At 46.0% G+C, this 22,890-nt stretch overlaps 1 protein-coding gene across 1 annotated transcript in view; it reads left to right on the forward strand.

Moving 5' to 3' along the window:
• LOC147718024 (torsin-1A-like) overlaps positions 1-22,890 on the forward strand; it is a 169,441-nt gene that overhangs the window by 81,577 nt on the left and 64,974 nt on the right. Inside the window, exons 2-3 of the mRNA XM_086924840.1 lie at positions 9,304-9,569; positions 13,026-13,201. Of these exons, the coding sequence (XP_086780966.1) occupies positions 9,304-9,569; positions 13,026-13,201 (442 nt within the window). The remainder of the gene's footprint in view (positions 1-9,303; positions 9,570-13,025; positions 13,202-22,890) is intronic.

A 22,890-nucleotide genomic window follows, 5' to 3' on the forward strand; every position in this document is an offset into this window, starting at 1 on the left:
CAGGTGATTCTGGGTAGGGAAATGTTGGGGGACCCACACAAGCCATACCTTGCGGGACTCCCCCAGGTGTCTAGTTTTCAGAAAAGTGTGGGTTTGGTAGGTTTCCCTAGAAGGCCTCTGACCCCGGGGGCCAAAAACCCATGGGACCTCCCTCGCAAGACCAGGTTGTTTTGTGATAGGTAATTTTGATGTCGCCTCAATAGGTTTTGGGCCCTTGCCTGTCGCAGGTACTTCACCCACCCACAGAAGTTTGGTACCATTTTTCTCGGAAGACTTTAGGGAATGCGGGGTGGGTGGAATTTTGTGGATCCACACAGATTCCAGAACTTTCCACCACAGAAATGTGAGGAAAATGTCTTTTTTTTGTTTTACAAATTTTGTGGTTTGCAAGGGATTCTGGGTAACAGAACCTGGTGAGAGCCAGACAAGTCACCACATCCTGGATTCCCCTGGGTGCCTAATTTAGAAAAATATATAGGTTTGCTAGGTTTTCCTAGGGGCTGGCAGAGCTAGGGTTCAAAATATAGAGCTAGGCACTTTGCAAAAAACAGTCGGTTTTCACTGTGAAAATGTGGTGTCATTGTTGCGTTTTGGGCTGTTCCCTTTTGCGGGTACTAGGCCTACCCACATAAGTGCGGTACCATTTTTCTCGGACGACTTTGGGGAACGCGGGGTCCGTGGAATTTTGTGTATCCACGCAGATTCCAAAACTTTCCACCACAGAAATGTGAGGAAAATGTGATTTCTTTTTTTAATAAATGTTTAGGTTTGCAAAGGATTCTGGGTAATAGAACCTGGTGAGAGTCAGTCAAGTCACCCCATCTTGGATTCCCCTGGGTGTCTAAGTTTTCAAAATTGTATAGGTTTGCTAGGTTTCCTTAGGTGCCGGCAGAGCTAGCGTTCAAAATCTACAGCCAGGCGCTTTGCAAAAAAAGGGCCAGTTTTCCCTGTAAAAAAAGTGTCCATGTTGCGTTTTGAGCAGTTTCCTGCCCCTGGCACGGGCCTACTCACACAAGTGAGGTACCATTTTTATCGGGAGTGTTAGGGTAACCCAGAATTGTAGAGCAACTGTTATTTCCTATTGATTTTCGATGCATTTCTGCCTTCCGAATGAAAGACCATGTGTAAAAAGGAAGTCACTCTGAAAAATGACCTATAATTCTCATGCTAGTATGGGTGCGCACAATTACGAAAATGTGCAAATATCTGTTTCTAAACTCTATATTTTGTTCCAATTTCAGAAATACATAGGTGTCTTTCATACCGATTTTGCCATGTATTTATTTTCCCAAATTAATTGCTATATACATAAAAAAACACATTGCAAGACACTGCTCAGTTATTGGCTCTGGGTTTCTCGGGTTCTTGGTGAACCTACAAGACCTATATATCCCCACAACCAGAAAGGTCCAGCGGATGTAACTGTATATTGATTTCAAACAGCTGTCATAATTAAAAGAAGTTGCAGGTGAAAACGTTGACACATGGCTGTTTTTTTAAAATAATTATCCATTTTTCCTATATTCAACTGTTAATTTCTATAAAGAAAATTTGAGGATCTACACAAATGACCCCTTGCTCAATTCAGAATTGTCTACTTTTCTAAAATGTATAGCTTTCCAGGATCCATTATTGCTTTCATACCCATTTCTACCATATCTGAGTTTCTAACTTCTTCCATTTCCCATTTGAACTTTGACTGCTCAGCCCTACAACTAGTGAAGAGTCAAATGGAAGAACTTGGTTCTTCAGTTAACATGTCACAGTTGTTCTGGTAGCCCTGAGGCATGACTGGCAAATGATAAAATTCACATAGTAACAATTAATTACTGACAGGAATAGGACCCCAAGTAAAGGCCTCATCGGAACAGCCTGCTACCCAGGTGAAAGCATGTAAGCATTGTCTGCTTTGTCACTGTTGAGCAGGAGTTAAAGGGGATGGGAAGGTAGAAGAGCGGCCTAGAAGTGGAGGCGAAGTGTTCAATGTAACAATGAACTATTGGTATGTAGCTGAACTTTTCAGATTTGATGTTAAAATTATGTATTGCTGTTTCATGTGCTGAGCACCAACTCTCTGGTGTGTGGAAACACTTTGCATATTGTTGGGATGGGATGTTTTCTGCATGGCTCTGGAAAGTGTGCTTTCCTGCCCTATGTTGATTTCCTGGAAAGTCACTTGAAAGTTCTGCAGGTTTTCTTGAGCTCTACCTCTGTGAACGTGACAATCATGCATGTCCATTCGGTCTCAAGAACTTGGCACTAAGGTCGAGGGGGCTACTGCCCTCTCTACCCAGGTTGTCATAAACTGACCGTGGTCAGGGCCGTTTCTACCATTAGGCCAGACTAGGCTGCCACCTAGGGCGGCAAAAGGGAGAGGGCGGCAAAAACAAGAGTCTGAGAATCCTTTTCATTTCCACTCTCACTGTGACAGTATCAAAGCAGTGCCAGGACTCTGCGTCCCAAATCTCAGCTCCCAGACGGGGACAGGAGATCTGCAGCTGCGGCGCACAGCATGCCCTTGAGAGGCACTGGGTGCTGAGGACACACCTGGGCACAGGACGTTGGGTGGCCGGGCATACTGGAGGGCCACCTTGTGCAGGAGGAGACAAGTGGTGGCGCTCTGTGCTCCGTACCTGCTGCATGGCATATTACAGGCACACACACACACACACACGCTCGACCTTCCCTCTCGTGCTGAGGGTCCCCGTTGCACACAATCGACCTTTCCTCTCTTGCTGTGTGTACTCGACCTCCCGACCCAGACAGGAAGGAACAGCTAGAACTTAGAAGTCCGGGGGTTAGCGGCATTTAGGTGCTGCACCCAGCACCTAGAGTCCTTACAAGCCTGGGTGTTCTTCGCATTCCTTCCATTAGCAGCACGCTCTTCAGCGCTGATGGAACCGTCTGTTGTGGACACATGGTTCGCCTCTCGACAGCAGGCCAGGGCGGCAAAGGGATCAACTGTTCAGGTACAGCCACCCGTGGAAAAAAGCTGCATGGGTTGGAGAGTCACACCCTGTTCACTTCAACCACCAGAGCGAGGGCTGAGGCCCATCCGTCATCCTCCACATGTATCCACCCAATGCGCATGTTAGTTTATTTTCCCTTCCTCGCCTTACTATTCAGCTGCAGACACCCCTCCCCAGTCTACGATCCAGTGAGCCACGCGCCTCTTTCCACAATCCATCTGGTTCGATGTGCACTTTCCCTGCAGCTGCGGTACTTCCAGTTGTGCTTATTTTTCTGAAAATAGGAAATTTGCAATGTATTGCTGCAGCTTCTCTACCACCGGTGATTTACAACATGTACGTGCTTGTTCTGTTTAAGCATGAATATTTACGTCTTGGGCACAGTCTTTTCCTGCTGATTTAGATTGTGCAAAGGGCCTGACCTAGAAGGCAGTGTAGGTGTGTGATGATGGGGAAAGACGCTCAGTGGAAAGAGCTCTGCTGGTGCGTTGTCCGAAGGAGTGCCCACGCCTTCTGTGAACAACGTGCACTATGATGATACAAAGGGTGAGCCATTAAAAGCATTCAGGCAGTGGTTCTGCAGCTCCTGCCTTGCTTCAAGGATTGTTCTTTCTGAAATTGAGGTCAGTTTACAGTTATTATACCTTGGGACTTAAGTGAACATTAAATTATACCGTTCACACTTCGGAAGTAAAGACACACATGGAGACCGTGCGGCGCCTGTAAGTAATGATGGCTGGTATTTGTACTTCAGTTTTCGAGACACAGGTTTTTGTAACCCACAAGCTATCCCCTCTCCCCTATAATAGAAAGTTCACACATTTATAGGGCTTTGTGAAGTTGGTGACATGCGGGAAAAGCTGACCGCGCAAAAGTCATTCATTGAGCAAAGCACAAACGCGTGCTGCTCTGGCAGGTGCAGTGCGTGTGACAGGGCTGCTCTACACCACGCAGTGCATTGCTGGTCTGCCCTGGTGTAGAATTAATAAATGTGAATAGGCTGGGCTCAACGACTAAAGCTGGCTGCATCACCGTGGCAGACGTCACGTGAATGCATGGCGCCTCAGGACTGCAACATTGTCCATATTTTGCCTGGGAGACAGGACTTGGAGGGCATGGTGCCCCGGCAGCAGCGCTAGGGAGGCGTCATTTATGATTCTGAAGTTTAGTTTTGCAGCCTGCGCCACAACTACCTCTCATCATGATGCCCCCCTCCCCTGTGCCTCCCATTACAATGCGCCCTCGACCGGACCAGGCTGCTGGAAACAGGTTATCGCTGCGGGGCTCACACATACAGGTCTGTAATATCCGACCTTCCTGCATTGTACATTTATTTAATTTTAAAGAGTTAGTCTGAGCATGTCGTTACTGCTCTTCTCGGGCATCCCTGGTGCCCCTGCGGGCTATGCAGCACTCCGCTCAGCTAACTGTAACAGTGAGTGACTGGGACCGGCAGCCGTAGTCTGTTCATGGTAGGGGAGAGAGTAGTGATGATAGTAAAAGGGAGGAGAGGGTGGCATTTTTCAATTCTCGCCTAAGGCGGCAAAACACCTAGAAACGGCCCTGACCATAACCCTTGAAACCAGTGATGATCTATCTGAATTAGAGAGATTTCCGCTCAACTCATATACCCTCTCAAGTTTGGGTGAATATGCTTACGATCCTCTGGGTCTAGTTCCCAGATTTCCCTAGTGACCAAGTTAAATAAACACAAATTAGCCTCCCTTTATGTCTGGCTTCACTAAAAGCACACTTGCTATCATGGGTGCTGCTGTCACTGCATCCTTCACTTGACAGTGTTTCTTTGTGTCACTCTCAGTAACACCTAAAGCATATTTTGCTATCTTGGGAGTGAAAAAAACCTTCCGCCCACTCCCCTTCTGCTGCTGAATTGGGGCAGTATTCCCCTTGGACTTCCTCCCTGGCTGAGAGCCTTGGGCACTATTCTGGCCCTTCCCCTCTGGTTTATGACCAGGCTGCTAGGAGTTCTCCTCGCCCTTTGGCTGGAAACTGTGATGCTCCTGCCCCTTGTTCACTCTGTTGGCAAGGCACTTGTCATCCAACACAAGTTTTTCTGGATCCTTCTTCTCAGTAAGGTCAAATAAATAAATACTTTGAGAGGGTTAGAAAACACTTCCCTGAGACGATCTGCTATCATTGCCTGATTCAGGGACTGGTAATCATTTGTTTCTATCCCTCTCACCCACTCTTAAATAAAGCACTAGGTAATTGATTACATTCTCAAATGGAATGCCATCTTCCTTATTCTTCTCACTAAACCTCTGTAAGGACCGGGCTGGCTTCAGCCTAAAAGGTCTAATCGGCGCATCTTTCATACACTTATGTCAGATTGTGCTTCTCTGGCATCCTTTCAATGACTTCAATACTGTCTTGAGGATGGATACTGTCTTGCTTTACACTCCCAAATAAAAGAAATTCAGCACTCCAAAGAAGAGGCACTCGGTAAAATAAGAAAATGCACCCGGAAAGGAGGCTCAGCACTCATAAAATGAGGCATATCAAAAGGCAGTTTCAAAATAAAGCGTAGGATTTTATTAATGCAACACTCTCTAACAGAAAGACTTTTTCAGATGTCAAATGAAACCGGGAAAACAACATGCAAATGTATATAGATCTATGTGCACAAGCAAGTAATAATAAAACACTCATAAGTTCAAACGCATGAGGTAAAACACAAGCATATAATGGTAAAACACGTAAATAATAATAAAGCAACATTCACCAGTCAAAAGCAAGGAAGCATAACATAAGCAGATCATAATAATGGACGTCCAATGCAAAAAAATAAACAAGCACTGTCAAATGCCAGGAATTAACTGTCAAAAGAAAGAATCAATTATGAAGAGCGCAACATGAAAACATCACACAGCAATGAAACTCATATCTCATACATCACCATTTGAGTACAGCATAACATTCTGGTCAGCTCGCTTGGGAAGCCCTTTCATCCAGAAGTCTCAATGGAACAACAAAACTTGCCCCGTGACGGTGCGTCCACCTCAAGAGTGAGCTTCTGTATGGGCCCCAAAATTTACTGTCTTTAATACCTTTTGCGAAACACTGAGAGACTTCTGGAAATTCTTCCTCCCTCTATCCATTCCAAAACCAAGATTGACTGTACCAGTTTGTTCCAAGGTCTAGACTGAAGCCGGCCGAACCTCTGGTTTGATCTGAGACGCACGCTTCATATGCACATCCCACACGTTCTGTTCCAGCAAGGCTGTTTTGCTATGCGCTGAGAAAAAATGAAAGCAGCATACTCTGAAGCAGCAAGACGGCACAAAATCAAATCATGCAAGAGCACAAAAATGATGTACATTTAAAATGTAGTCTGTGTAAACCCATTCAGTCAAAGGTCACCACAATCTCACAATGTGAAAATACATGTAGAACTACAGGTACTCAGTAGTGCTTCTGCCCTAGACTGATCGTTTAGATATTCAGCACTACAAGTGAGTTCAAAAGTGCAGATTCAGACGAGAATATTTGTACCCAAGACGTACATATGTATCCATTCCTTTGGTACCTTAGTGGTGTTTTCCCTGGACTTGGAGGGGGACTCCATATCACCAGGGTTGACCCCTTTCTCCGCTGCCAACCTGATCTTCTCTTTCTCCAGGGCTATCTGCTCCATATCCAATTCTCTGTCTCCCCTTCTCCCTTTTCTTCTCCTTCCAAGCCCACCCTTCTTGTCTGTCCCTGTGCTGCGCCTCGTCTGCCTGATGGACCATCCTGTGCTTCTCGGTCTCTAATTCCCTTGCCTTCTCCTCGGCTAAATTCTTGACTTCCTACAGTTTCAGTTGGAGTTTCAGTGTCTCTCCTAGGTCAGGCTGAACCCCCACCCCCTCCACCCCCCCAAAGGAGGCGAGTCCTGGTGCAGGGGAAAAGTTAACTTAGAAATCGGGGCTCAGGCACGCAACCTAGCCCGCCTGTTCTTGATGAACTGCAATGAAACACTCTCGCTAACTTCTTCATAAATAAAGTATAACAAATGTACCTGACATTAGGGGAACCAGTGTGGCGCTCCCTGCTTTGCCCAGTTCTGCTCCTGTACCTGCTGTGGCAGCTGAACCTTTGCTTAAACTAGAGAAATGGTTACCTCTGGATATTGGTTCTTTTAAAAGAATCCTGGCGAGGATCAAATCAGGCTCTCCCTGCGACCCTCTCCCGGCTTCGGTGCTCTTGCAAATGAAACAGCCCGCATTGAGAGTTGTTATGGAGCTACTTAATACCTCTCTTAGCGAGGCAGTGATGCTGTCGGTCTGGAAACATGCAATGGTCATTCCTCTGCTAAAAAAGTTAAATGCAGATCCTGCTAAGCCGACTGATTTTAGGCCTATTTCCCTACTCCCAGTGTTTTCCAAAGTCTTGGAAAAAATGTAAACATCCAATTGGCTATGCTTGTGGAATCCTCTAATTTTTTGCACTTCTCCCAGTCGGGCTTTAGAGCAGGGTTCTCAACTGAGACTACCCTGTTGGGCGTCACGGAAATGTTACACCAGTGTTTGGATGCAGGCGATACAGTGGCCCTTATATTATTAGATCTAAGCGCCGCATTTGATACGGTTTCTCATACCGTATTATTTAAGTCTCTACATGCTCTGGGCATTTTGGGATCGGCACTTGGCTGGCTGTCCTTTTTTTTTTTTTTTATCTGAGCGGACATTCCAGGTCTTCTCCTCAAAGTCTTACTCTTCCCTGTTTGGGGTGCCAAAGGGCTCAATTATGAGCCCGCTTTTTTCAACATCTATGTGCAACCTTTGGCAGTGATCACTGAAGAAGCAGGGCTGGCGCTTTTCTCGTACGCCTATGACACTCAGATCATCTTTTCCTTATCGGCTGACAAGAGTTCGTGTCCTTCTACCTTGCAATTCGGCTTGCGTAATATTGCATCGTGGATGCAATCTAACCTGCTCAAGTTCCATGGGGAAAAGTCTGAAGTCTTTCATTTTTGGTAAAAATATAGACCATTGGGGCCCTCAACATTGGCCTGTTTAAATGGGGCCTTTACCTATGCCCTCCGCTCAGATCCGCAATCTTGGCTTCATTAGTGACAATAAATTGTCTATGAAACAGGCAGTACAAACTGCAGCCACCTGTTTTACCATCCTTAAATGGTTAAAGAAAATCATTTGGATGCTCCCTGTTGCGACCCAAAGGACGGTAGTCCAGGCACTTGTAACATCTCGCCTGTGCTATGGAAACGTCCTCTTTTTGGGTGCAAACAGGGATGTGCTGCGCAAGCTTCAGGTGGTGCAGAATTCTGCAGTCAGATTGCTGTGCAGACTTCCTAGAATGTCCAGCATGTCCAATGCCCTTTGAGAATTACATTGGTTCAGGGTGGAAAATCGTACAAAATTCAAAGCCCTGTTCTATATGTTTAGAATCAAGAATGGTTCTGCACCTTAATACTTGCAAGACCTGGTACGTCCTTATCATCCCGCCTGTCTGTTACGTTCCTCCACGGAAGAGAAATTCGAAATTCCCAGGATTAAATTGGTGAGAATGGGAGGTCGTGCCTTCTCCTATCTTGGCCCAACCCTGTGGAACTCTTTACCTGAGGTGACGCGGAAAGAGAACTTTTACCCCAATTTTCGCAAGCATTTAAAAACTTGGCTATTTAATCAATAATTCTAATCTAGTTTTCAGAGACTTTTTCAGGGCCTGCAGGGGAAACCCTTGTTGGGTAGCTGTGCGCATTAGGAAAATAAATTAACAAAACATAAAAGAAACCTGTTTAGGGAAAGCTTGCACTAAAGTGCTCTCCTGAAATCTTTCCACCTTATCTTCACTCTGCACTGCCCTCTCTCTCCAAGCATTGTGCTATGTGGCTAACCATGTGTTCTCTGTCTTTAGACCATGGGACCCTCCACCCTCTGTCAGCACACATTTGCTTTAATTCATCCATGGACCAGTTCTGCAGGTCCGGTTTTATTCCAATGTTATCTGCCAGTTTATATATAGCTTATGGGTATTTGATGTGCTTGTTAGCTGGTATCAGTGCCCACTGTGTCTGAAGTCTAGTGATCAACACTACTTACCCACCAGTGTGACAACTGGGTTCTTGGGGCACCTGGACAACCACTTCAGTTGATGCATCTAAAGCTCAGTAACTCTTGACTGCCCTGTGCCCCAGATACCTGGTTGTGTCACATATTATTTGCTACAAGGAGTGCTTTTCATTTTCCTCTTTTGAAACCATGCAACCCAATGTCTTCACTGCTAAATGTTGGTACCAGAGAACAATTTTATTCAGAAACCCTGAGAAGAACAAAGCTTGTCATTGAGATATTTTGTCTTTGTTCTGGTCTAGCTCTACAACATGCTCTACAGCAGAGGCTGTTCGGACAGCACCTGGCCGAGAAAGTGATCCTCAAAGCACTCAAAGGCTTCATGAACAACCAGGACCCAAAGAAAGCTCTGACACTGTCTCTGCATGGCTCTACCGGAACAGGCAAGAACTACGTCAGCAAGATCATCGCTGAGAACATTTACCCACATGGACTGAAAAGCAAGTTTGTGCATGTATTTGTATCCACTGCACACTTTCCGCACGACCATGACGTTCCCAAGTACAAGGCAAGTAGTGGTGCAGCAATTCACATCTGGTTTAATTCAGTTGAGATTTTGCTATAGTAAATCTCCTTTCTCTTCAGACCATGCTAACTTGATCCCTACAGAGGATGGGTTGTTCCAGTCAATCATCTGAATGTAGTGCCATGCCAACTCTGCTCCATCTCTACAGAGCCACTCACCACACCATCCTTATGCCTCAAACTGGGGGCTATGCCCACCTTAGTGCTTCAAAGCCATGGTGGTTCCCAACCCACTCCATCTCCGCAGAAAGAAAATGGAGTCGTACAAGAGAAATTTCAAACCTTAGGAAAATGTTATAAACGAACCTCCATTTTTTTTTTATACATATATACAATTCAGTACCTTGCATGTGTTTAATATTTATTACCAGAATGAACCATTAGGTAATAACACATTTTAACCCAGAGATTAAAACTACTTTTAAAGCGAAAGGGCACTTGTATGTTCTTATGAGCACAAAATCTGGGCTGGAAAACTAGCATGGCCTTACTGTCTAGCGAGACAGTTCTAAAGGTGTGCTCTTGATGTTTTGGTCTGGATTGGTCTTCTTTATTATCAAGAATTCTCTGATCACTGTTGCCCAGTCAACAGCACAGTGACCACACAAACATATATTTACTTTCCCTCTAACTGCAACAAGAAACTAAGATGGGATGTGGTGAAGTGTGAAGAGGAGAAACTTAACCATATCAGGGAACTAGTTATCGCGGAAACTTCCTATTTGTCAGCGATGGATTTGGCAAATTCAAATCTCTCTGGGGCAAAACTACTATCCCATTATCAGAACTTTGTAGTTAACATAGGAAATCATTTCCTTAAAACCTCCAAGGGGAGGCCTTTGGCCGAGCTGCGAACCCCGAAGACTAATCTTTGGTACACCACAAACTGCAGGAAAAAGAGGAAGGCTATTGCCCTAGCAGTAAAACTAAAAGACCCCAGAGCAGTGAGACTGGCCAGGTGGGATTATCGCAAAACCATTACCCTAGCTAAAAAGAACTGGGAGGAGGACCACTGGCAGCAGCTCAAAATCGCGGCATGTGAAAAGAATTCAGTCATTTTCTGGAAATTAATTAATATTTTAGACCGTAGAGGAGTTGATCCCATTTTAAATCACATAAGTGAACAGCAATGGCATGCCCATTTTTTTAAACTATACTGTGATGATGAAGCCCAAGCTCATCCAATACCATTAGCTTCGTCCCATTTAAGACTAGATTTACCCACCAAGGCAATCCCATTTACTGCGCGAGAGGTCCGAGATGCCATCTCCAAAATCCTTCCTGGTAAAGCAGCCGGTCCAGATGGCTTGCCTGGAGATTTGTTATCCCACGATCCCTTAAATATGGGCAGACTTTATAGCTTGCCTAATGAATCTAATCCAGCTAGGTCTTCCCGTCACGGATCCATGGAAAGGGGCGAAGGTAATCACGATCTATAAAAAAGGAGATAGAGAGGACCCTGCCAACTACAGACCAATTAGTTTAATTGACACAATACAAAAGGTAGTTGGCAGGGTCATTATAAGCAGAATTGAGACATGGCTTATGAAAGAAGGGGTATTAACACACTTCCAGGCTGGGTTTAGGCAGAATGTCGGAGCAATGGACCAGGTGTTTCGGTTTTGTGCGGTCTATTGGAAGTCAGTATCTATTAACAAGGGCAGCCTGTATCTGGCTTTCATAGATCTCAAAACCGCATTTGATGTCATTCCACGTGTTAAACTGTGGGAGGTATTATTGGCCATGGGGCTCCCTAGCTATTTGCTGCAATTTATCATCAAACTCCATGAGGACAATTTTGCTAGGATACGGTGGGGGAGTCGGGGGCAACTGACAAGGAGGGTACCAGTCAACAGGGGGGTGCGGCAGGGATGCGTGATGGCTCCGACGTTGTTCTCCCTTTTTATAAATGGGGTGGTGGACCATTTAAGGGAAGACCCTGCGGACGCGCCGGTCCTTGCCGGAGAGAAGACCCCCACACTCCTCTTTGCGGACGATACCCTCCTGATGTCCAAGACCCCGAAGGGCCTGCAGAAACTGCTTGACCGTTTCTCTCTCTTTTGTAAAGGGCGTAGTCTATCAATAAATACCGCGAAAACAAAGCTAATGGTTTTATCTGCAAATAGAAAGTTTAGAAAGGTACATATCTCACTTTTCGGGTCACCTCTGGAGGTGGTAAATGAATTTGACTATCTGGGGGTTAGGTTATCCAATAGCATGTCCTGGGGCCCTCACATATCTATAATGGTACTTAATCCCAAAAGGGTGTCTGGAGCGATACTAAAAAACTAGCGCCTCTCCATCAGCAGACCGGTTGCTCCAGCCCTGGCAGTCTATGAGGGGAAGGCTGTAGCCTCGGCAGTTTATGGTTCTGAATTATGGGGTACTGAAAACATCAGGGCTCTGATGGTTGCAGAGAACAAGTTTATCAGAGATTTGGTATCACTTCCAGTGTCAACCCCCTTGTTACCATTACTTTTTGACATGGGCAAGAAATCAATTACTAATAAAGTCCATCTCAGGCTCCTGTTATTTTGGGTGCGCCTCAGAAGGACTCAAGAATTAATTGAATATGCCCGAGTGTTGGACGAATTAATCTCCCTTAATGTTAACAATAAGATAAAGTGGCTTAACAATCTTAAGCTGTTGGTAATTTCCATAGGTTTGGGAGAGTCTTGGGTCTCGCAATGCCCACCTCCTAAACAATTTGTCAAAAAGCTATATTGGGATTGGGTTGAGAATAAGGTCCATGTCAACCCCAATTTGGGATCCCTGACAACCAACTTCCTTGAACACAAACCAACGTGTAAGCTGGAACCCTTTTTGGACTTTATTCAGCTACCCAGAGACAGGACCTATGGTACTCTGCCCCTTAAGAAAACCATGGAAGGTTGGAAAGGCATGGGGGGCATGACTTAAATTGTCCAGGTTGTAGTTGCCCGGAAGAAACCCTGGGCCACTTCTTATTTGCATGCACAGCATATAAGCACGCCAGGAACAAATGGCTGAAACCAGTGTGCAGGGTCTTGGGTGTGAAAGATCATAGATCAGCCCTGCGCATCATGTCAACCAACACCGCCTCAATGTATATCGTTTGTGGGGTGGCAAAATATCTTGCTGGTGCCTGGATAATTCGATCTAGGTTGTTAGGCAATGTACTAAACTTATCTGAAATGACTGTATAGTTGTAATTTTTTTTTTTTAAATTGTCTGTGGTGTTCTGTTGAAAATGTAGTACTTTTGGGCAGATACTTTGTATGTATGTTTGTACTTTTATGATAAATATTTATCGAATAAATTATTACAACATATATTTACTACGTAGGTTATTGCTGCATCAGGCTAGGGATTGGGTTGGTTTACGTTTTTTCCAGTCTCCTATCAGCTGGATATGGGATGTTAATGCGTTGCTGTGAATGACCTTCCACTCTCTCTGCAGGACCAACTTCAGATGTGGATCCGTGGAAATGTCAGTGCCTGCCCACGTTCTCTTTTCATATTTGATGAGATGGATGATCTCCACCCTGGACTCATTGGTGCCATCAAGCCCTTCCTGGATTACCATGACGAAATCGATGGGGTGTCCTATCGTAAAGCCATCTTTATCTTCCTCAGGTATGGAGAGGGTGTCTCCTACTAGGAGGGAGCTTTGGGTCATGACTTTAAGTTTTATGAATACCAGAGCTGACGGTAGCAACTCTGTAGTTATGGTTAGGTCTGAGTTTCCATGAGAAAGGTGGTTTTTGTTTGCTTAATACTTTGGCACCTTTTCACAAATCTGTTAAAAAAAGAAGTACAAATCTGGGTTAGTTTAGAAATGCCGCATAGATCACCTCAGAAGGGCAAAAAAAAAAAATAGGGGTGAAAAGTTAGCATGTTGCATTTTAATTCTCATTAACTTTGCTCTCTGACACAGCAGAACGCTGAGCAGTGTTATGCCAAACTGTATAAAAGTAGAACTTTACAGTAGAGGGTTGTTAGATTTGGGGGTCTCTAGTTGGCAGAGGTAGGTACCTTTGATCAAATAGGGACCGTTGCGTCTAGTCAGGGTAAGGGGGTACACACCTAAAATAACCCCTGCACACCTCCTTGGTAGCTTGGCACGAGCAGGCAGGCTTATCTCAGAGGTAGCGTGTAAAGCATTTGTGAACACATACAGTAATTCAGTGACAACACTACAGATGGACACCACACAGGTTGTATATAAAAATAAGTATTATTTATATAGATTTAACACAAGTCCACAAAAAACAAAAATCCACAATACTGTGCTTTAAAAATGGTAGAAATAGCTTAGTTCTCTTTAGATGGTAAATGGGACACTTATTGTTCAATGTACCTTAGGGTGCATAACGCTATACAAACAAAAGGAAAGTGATGCATCGGTTCCTCACACGCAAGAACGGTGATGCGTTGGTTCCCTCCTGCTGCGCAGGGGATGATGAGGAGTCTGTTCTTCTCGGCGTGCGGAGGTGGTGCTTCTGTTTCTTACTGCGCTTCCGTGGCAATGCAACCAGCAGCGCCGTGATGCGATGAAGATCCGGTGCAGTGGAACACAAACTGCGTCTTCTCCTTGATGCAAAAACGACGAGGTGATGTGTGCAAGCCAGACGGTGGTGCAGCGACTCTGCCAGTCTTCTGAGCCACGACAGGCCCTGCGACACGCTTCTCCGGTGATGCGACGGCCTCTGCTGCGATGGCAACACTCTTCTCCGGTGATGTGAGGCGCTTCGGCGATGCGACAGCAGCAGCGGCGACACCCTTCTGGAGTGATGTGACGACTGCAGCTGCGTCGGTGACACTCTCCTCCGGTGATACGAGGCACTGATGTGATAGCAGCAACACCCTTCTTCAGTGATGCGGTGGCGACACGCTTCTCCTCTGTGATTTGCGTTTTTAGCTCCCAGCGACACGCTGTCTCTCAGAATGCCCAACTACAACAGCAGGCACTTTGGAGCTGGTTGGTGAAGTATGTTGTCCCTGAGGCTTCAGCAGGAGGCAAGCTCTATCTACAAGCCCTTGAAGATCCTTTACAAGTTAATGAAAGTAGCACAATGTTCCTTTCTCCTTTCTTTGGCAGTCAGGCAGCCACTGTAGGCCAATCCCCCAAACAGCACTCCACTTAGGGATAGTCTCCTCCTCAGTTTCTCTCTGGTTCCTCTCCTCAGCAAAGGTTCTTATTGGTTCTCAAAAGAGATCTAAAGTTCTGGGGGTCTCCCTTTTTATACCAATATTCTCTTTTTTCTCTGAAGGCAGAGAGGCCTTTGCCTAGTCCAAACCAGTTCTGGTCAGTCCTCGAGCACTTTGTTTACATGACTCCTTCTTTCCTTTGACAGTGTAGGCCAGGGACATCAGACGCACCACAGGAGGGGGAGCCAGCATTATGGAGGGATGGCACAGACCTATTCTGACCCAGGTGCAACTCCTCCCACCCCTCTCCATGTAGAGCTCTCTATTCAGCTCTGTGCTGACTCACCCTATCTTCTGGAATTCCCCCAGCCCCCATCACTCAAACTTACATAACGTAGTAGCGGCAGGCTTAGATAGTTAGGCAAGAAAATATCTACTTTCTAAAAGTGGTATTTTCAAACATCGAATGTTTTATCATTCTGAGTTCAGGCATTACTAAACTCGAATTTCTACCATGTTCCCTGGCTCAGTTAGGATTATAAGGTGTTCAATTCAATTCATAAGTCTTTATTTCGATTTTTTTAAATCATGAAAGACATTTACAACAGCTGGACATATTCAAAAATTTAGAATTTAAAATTGCCCTCCATTAGCAGCTAATAACGACCACTATACGCCGCATCAATTGTTGGCCATCCATCAGAAATTAAAAACATAGATTAAATACAAATAAGCAAATATTAATTAAGTCAGGTTAAAAACCTAAATATACAATTAATTTCATTTTACAAATATTATTTTAAAACCCATTTCTATTATTATAAAATTGTAAAACTATAAATTCATCATTAAACACATTCTATAATCTCAGGTGACATGAGCCCATGAAAAACCATTAAAAAGGAGCACTAAAATGTCACTGTAGGCTCATTTTACGAGCCCGGATGATCCACATCCAGTGGAGGAACTTAGCCACAGCTATAACCACGGCTTGGGAATTGTCAGTTCGAAGGATTCTGACGGACTCACAACCTGTTTTGAGACCTAACTGAACACAAATGGGTTTTAGCCAGGATATCCTAGGAACCTTATATTCAGGGCAGGCAAATAGTATATGCCCAATGCCTTCCCGCTGGGTGGGACAGAAGGGGCAGACAGAGCCTTGTCCCCCACGCCACCTCGCGGTGAGGGCATTGAGTGGTAGTGTCCCCACCCTGAACTGGTGGTATTTCTTCCTGTCCCCCGGGATAGTAATCCAGTCCCAATAACCCTCGAGGGCTGGAGAGTGTTTCAGTCCTAGGAATTCCGCCGTAAGTGATGGTTCAATACAGCGGCCAAATCTTTTTACCTCAAGCATGTTCCAGTACAGGTCTCTAAATGTTTTTCTAGGTGGAAAGGAATTCCCTGTTGGGTTATCCCACAATGGGGATAGGCCCATGGCCGTATATATTGCTTTTACCTCCCTCAACCATAATATTTTGTGAGCCTTATCGGCATCTCTAACCTCGAGAAAGGCTCGAGCATACTGGGAGAGTTCTGGGGTAACCCATAGTCTCCTCCAGTAGGCAACTGATCTATATCTGGCCATATCTTCGAGGCAATGAGTTCCCAGGTGGTAGCGGAGAGGAATCAGCGGGGTACAGACCGGGAGGCCTGTAATATTGCGCAAGAATTTACTTTCTGCACCCGTCAACTTCTTTAGGTTACTAAGTCCCCACAATTCCACCCCATAAAGGACTGCCGCTCCAACTTTAGCATCATAGATCTTTAAAACCGGGGTGATTGGCCTAGTATGTGGCAAATAAAATTCCTTGGTAAGTGCTCCCGTCAGTTGTGCGTGCTTGGTGACCAGCTGGTTAGTGTGATGTCTCCAATCTAATTTGGATGATAGGGTGATGCCCAAATAGGTGAATACTTGGGTTTGTTCCAGTTGGACCCCGTCCAAAACCACCTTCCCTCTAACGTGTTTGTTTTTATGTAAGACCATGAACTTAGTCTTAGTTTTGTTAATGACAAGTCCATGCCTACGCCTGGGAATTGTTCATCATCTTGTTGCATTTCCCAATATGAACTCTCGATCGGATATTGCATGCCCTTGTGACAATGTTTCCCGCCAGAGCTGTTGCCATTTTTTATTATTCTGTAAATTTTACCATTTTTTTAGAGTCAGATATTTAAAACCCTTCTTTTTAAAATACAATGTTCGTTCTACGAGGAATGCTTTACAGCTCCTCAGTTCCCTAGAGGATCTGGATATTTGCTTCTTCGTAGCAACATATATATTAAAATGTACAGCTGCCAGGAAAGCCATAATTGTTTGATGCCTTGGACTCTGTGTAGTCTCTATTATGGCCTCCTGTCTGTATATATTTTTGCACATTGTACAGCTGCCAGGAAAACCGTTGTCTTATGATATCTGTTTCTACACCGGCCTCCTGTCTGTATACTGGTTTATTTATCTATGTGCAATATATTTTATGTATAAAGAACGTAGTATGTATTCTAAATGAATTTAGCTCTACAGGGCAACAGTCCTTGTACAGTATAATTTAATCTTGGTCATGCTTAGCCCCCAAAACCCATCTTATTATGTTTATAATGGTTTTTATCTGACTTTTTAATCGTTGTTTCCATGACTCCTTTTTTAGCTTATCATGTTACATTTGTATGTGTTTTTGCTTATATGGTTTGTTTCACATATCGAATAAAGCTTTGAAACTGAAACTGACAAGTCCATGGTCGTTGCAGAAGACTTCAAAAACATCAATGGCCTTCTGGAGGCAGGGGGATCAGCTTACCATCCAACTTTGGAGCATCAGTTGGTTGCTGGTCATAGTAGCTGATCACCCTGTTGATATATAGTGAGAATAGTGTAGGGACTAGTATGCACCCTTGGCGAACTCACCTTGCGATTGGAAATTTATCAGTTACACTCCCCTGCTGATTCCAACGGACTCGGGCAAAATTGTCATCATGTAGTCTAATTAAGAGGGACAGGATATCCAATGGGATGCCCTGATCTTGTAAGGCTGCCCACAATTTTGCGCGTGGCACTAGATCAAACGCTGATTTAAGATCAACGAAGGCTGCAAAGAGCATACCCCCCCTAATAGCACTACACGCCAATATATTAAAACAAATCTAAAAACTTGGTCAACCGTACTGGTATGGCTGCGAAACCCGGCCTGGAGAGGCGATAGGACATCATTGGCCTCTATCCAACCCAGGATGCGCTGTAGTAGAAGCCTCGCCACCACCTTTTGTATGCATGCTATGAGGCTGATTGGCCTCTAATTTCCTGGGTCCGAGCACTCCCCCTTCTTAAAGATTGGGATAATCTCGGCACCCTTCCAGGACTCCGGTATAGGTGAGCCCATCGCAATGCCGTTGGCTAACAAGTGGATATAAGAAGCCCAAAGCTCCTTGTCATGCATGAAGAGGTCTGCTGGAACGGAGTCTAGGCCTGGAGCTCTAGCTTTTGGGATATTTTCCAAAATCTTAATGACATCTGTTCTGGTGAAGGAAAGATAATTTGTGCCCTGGGTTACATTAGAAGAGACCTCACGCTCATCACCATCTTTATCAGTAGACCAAACTGGGATGCATAGTGAGAAACCCAGGCATCAGGCGAAACATGGTCAGTAGGTTCGCCCCTTTTAACCCCCCTTCCCCATTTGACCATATCCTCACTTGTCCCATTCACCTGAGGCGGAAGCCGGGTGTGGGCGAGTGTCAAACATAGCGCTGACATACAAGCGGTTTTAAACTTGCAGAACTACTTGATTTTAACTTGTTGTGTGCGTTCTATCTTGCACTTTATTTTTAACATAGACAAGCTGACTACTAGCTTCTTTGTTTTCCTCGGCTGCTAACACTGCACCTCGCACTTTCTGTCTCCTTGCAGGCACCTGAGGCGGAAAGCCGGGTGACCTCAGACTTCTCTGCACAACTTGTGCTCCTTCCCTACCTCGTTTCTTTTCTTTGGTTGCGCCGCGCTGCCCTGCCTGCGGTCTCCACAGCCTTCCGGACGGCACATCGAGGTGCCTGGGGATTCTTTGGGACCGGCAGGTTCGCATTTCGGTGGCGGCCATCTTGGGGGTAGGCAGTTGGACGGGCGGCAGTCTAGTGGCGCAGACTCGCGCCGGACGGCCAGCGATGCCTCAAAACTAAGTTCACTCTCCTCCGCGCAGCGGACGCGCACTGCGGAGGCTCCTAAGGAGCGCCAAAGGAAAGCCCGTCTGCGCCCGTCAGCGTCCCGTAGGCTGCCGGGCGCGGGCCTGGCTGTCTGGGCGAGTTTTTCAGTATGATAAAATACTCTCTGGATGCCCTCCTCTTACTTAGTGAGACTAACGGCCTCTGTTCAAAGGTCTTCCCCAAACCTTCTCGGCTGATGAATAGGTGTTCGGCCTGTGGTTGGCAACCTGGCCAGGGTCGCATTGCCTCTCTCAATCCTCCCTCTAACAGTACGAGCTGTCTTCTGCTCAATACCAGAGCCTTATGCAAGCATGCACTTGACGTCCACAACTTATTGATAGACTCCAAAGCCGATTGTCTTTTTTTGACTGAAACATGGCTGGGGGAGGGAGCTGGACCTGACATCGCTACTGCTATCCCCCTTAGCCATGTTATCTATAGGAAGGACAGAGCCAATGGAAAGGGTGGCGGTGTTGCCCTGGTCATTAACAGGCGCATCACTTGTTCTATTCTTCCCTTCGATAACATCACGGGCTGCGAAGTCCTTGTTTTTTCCCTCTCCCTATCTCCTCAGCAAGCATGTATAGGGCTATTGATATATAGGCCCCCTGGCCCCACGAGCACCTTCTTTGAAGAACTCCACTCCCTGATTTCTACACTTTGCCTCAGGTCCAACCACTGTTTGCTCCTGGGCGACTTCAATATTCACTTGGACAAGGTGACTGATCCAGACTGTATTAAGCTGAATGACATTTTTTCATCTCTAGGGCTTCTTCCTTTCCTCCAGTCCTCTACTCATTGTAAAGGACATACTCTAGATCAGATCTTTTCTACTGTCCCTGTTGTCTTGACCTCTCTTGCTCCGGTTCTGTGGTCAGATCATTTCTTAGCGGAATTTGAGATTCCTCTCAGGAAAAAGAGCTTTGATGGCGGACAGTGGCGCAAAGCGCTCCCCTCCAGAGCCTTCCACAATGTTTCCCCAGACATGTTGTTGAAGGCCTTAGAGACCCACCCTTGCAAGTTATCGGGCTCTCTGGACACAGAACTGGACCTCCTGCAGGGCTGGCTGACCCAACGACTCGCTGATCTTGCTCCCCCCTTACCTCCGCGGTCTCTTTCCATGAGATCCTCTGCCCCTTGGTTCTCCCCGGCACTTGCCGTCAAACGACGGCAATGTAAAAAAGCCGAAAGGATCTGGCGCAAAGACTATGACACCAGCTCCAAGGAAGCCTACAGGGCTATTACGAGAGACTACCATCACGACATCACTACCAGTAAAAAAGCCTATCTGGCTGGTAGAATAGATAACGCCTCCAACTCCTGCAAAGAAATCTTCAGGATAGTTAAGGACTTTATCTCCCCTTCTTGGTCCACTCCCAAAATTTTTCATTCAGAGTCTTGGATCTCCGATCTAGCGGACTTCTTTGCCAGCATAATCATGGCTATCCAAACTTCCTTTGGGACCGCTAACGTTAACAACCCTTTCATCTCTTGGTCTTCTGATGTCTCCCAGACCTCTACAGCTCCCTCCTTGAGCAATTTTCCTTCACTGTCCCTCCAGTCGTCTTTAGACCTGCTCTCTAAATTGAAATCCGGCTCACCTCTCGACCCATGTCCTGCTAAATTTCTCGCTCTGATGGCCCCTACTCTTAACCACCTCATCAACCCCATTCTGAATCTTTCGCTCAACACAGGTGTTGTCCCTCAGTCATGGAAACATGCCCTCATTTTGCCCCTGCTTAAGAAAGCCAACCTGAACCCTGCTTCCCACGCCAATTACAGACCCATCTCCCTTCTACCGGCTCTTGCGAAAGTGGTTGAGAAACACGTTCATACCACCTTGTCCCACTTTCTAGAGGCTAATGACATCCTACATAAATCTGTCTGGTTTCCGCTCTAATCTAAGCACTGAAACAGCTCTGCTTGAGGTCACCGAGGTGATCAAAGAAACCTTGGACAGGGGCGGAAAAACCTTGCTGGTGAAGCTTGATCTCTCGGCCGCTTTCGACACCGTCCCCCACGAACGCCTCCTTTCTAGACTCTGGGAGGTGGGCTTAAGGGGGACGGTGTTCAGCTGGTTTAGATCATTCCTTTCCAACCGCCAGCAAACTATCTGGGCCCCACCTTTTTCTGCAGCGATGCCACCTTTGGAGGTCGGAGTGCCGCAGGGTTCAATTTTGAGCCCTTCGCTCTTCAATATTTATATGACCCCTCTGGCGGCACTCGCAGAGGATTTTGGGGCCCAGATAGTGTCATACGCCGATGACACGCAACTCCTGTTCACCTGCGACAGAGGCGAGGACTTTGATGGAGCAGCTATTCGGGGTTGTCTGGAGGCTGTGTTTGACTGGCTCAGCCGCCACAGCCTCAAATGCAACTCCGATAAGTCCGAAGTGCTTTTCTTCGGCTGCCCAGCAGATCCCAGATGGAAAGAATGGTGGCCCTCCACCATGTCCCCTCCTGATAACGACTCTGGGTCTGCAAAAAATCCGGGCATTCAAATCGACAACTGCCTCTCCTTTTAGGGCCCATGTGTCTGGCTTGGCTGGCAGATGTTTTGCGATCCTGAAGATGTTGAGGAAGTTCCTGCCGTTCTTATCTTTGGAGCATAGAAAGACCACTGTTTCAGGCCATGATCGGCTCACAACTGGATTACTCCTATGTTCTGTACCTAGGACTACCGGAACATCTTTTATCGCGTCTCCAGGTGGTGCAGAACTCGGCGGCCCGTGCCATCTTTGGCCTCACCAGGAGAGCCAGGGCCAGTGAGCTCCTCAGAACCCTTCACTGGCTGCCCATAAAGAAGCGGATCACTTTTAAGGCCCTGACCATCGCCTTCAAGGCCCTCCACGGCATAGGTGCCCGCTATCTTCAGAAATGGATCAGCTTTTATCTTCCATCTAGATCCCTGCGCTCCTTAACCCAGGCCAAGGCAGTTACACCTTTGATCCGGCGTGCACGCTGTGGAGGCCGCTCTTTCAAACATCTTGCCCCCCGACTATGGAACGACCTCCCTTTCTCTCTTAGATCCAGCCCTAATCTGCTGGCCTTCAGGAAAGATCTGAAAACTCTGCTTTTTACACAATAAAACTGCCATCCTAGCCACTTTTGCTTCACTCACCCTCTTTTTCACCCTCGACCTGTGAGGCTCCGACAGCGCCGGGACACTCCTCGGAGTAGCCGTGCGCTATAGAAGCACCCCCCTTTAACATAACATAACATAACATAACCATATCCCAAAAGGAGCACATTGATCTTTCTCTACTGGCACTCAGCAAGTCCCTCCAGTATTCTTCGTCCCAATCACGTTTTGCCTTATATTGGGGTTTTTTATACATGACTCGGGCGATCTTAATCCTAGCTATATCTTTGGTTTTTACTGCATCTGATAGGGCCTTATACGCAACCCTGCAAGACTAGCCATACCATTGGCCTTCCTTCCTCACTGGCCTACTCTGTTTTTTGGTCACCTTTTTAACAAAGAAACATCTTAACTGATTAGAAAATTTATCATGGATCAGGCCAGTATTTGATACGACTTCCTCCACAGCGGAATTGTTCTGAAGTTCCACTATGGCCTGGACAGTCAAGTCCCTCATAGCAACAATACTTTCTTTATTCATTACACAGTTAGCCCATCTTACTCGTCTGTAGTCGTTTGAAAGGGCTATTTCCACACACTCATGTTGGCCCTCGCTTTTAGATAATTCGAATAGCTTAAATGATAGGATTAATGGGTCATGATCACTCTCTACCCGTACCTCTATCCGCATATCCTCAATGCTAGCCCAATTCTCTTTATTAATGAGGATGTAATCTATACGGCTATGGGATACACCATTGTTAAAGGTAGAAGCGCCCTGTTTGTCGGAACCCGTTCTTCGTTTGTAGCGCGTAGGCCTTGCTCTACACATAGGACTTTAAGTTGCAGCGCGGCCTCTGTCCATCTTTTAATAGGTGGTATTATCAACTGAGGGATG

Source organism: Lissotriton vulgaris, chromosome 5, assembly GCF_964263255.1.
Source record: "Lissotriton vulgaris chromosome 5, aLisVul1.2, whole genome shotgun sequence".
Lineage (NCBI taxonomy): Eukaryota > Metazoa > Chordata > Amphibia > Caudata > Salamandridae > Lissotriton > Lissotriton vulgaris.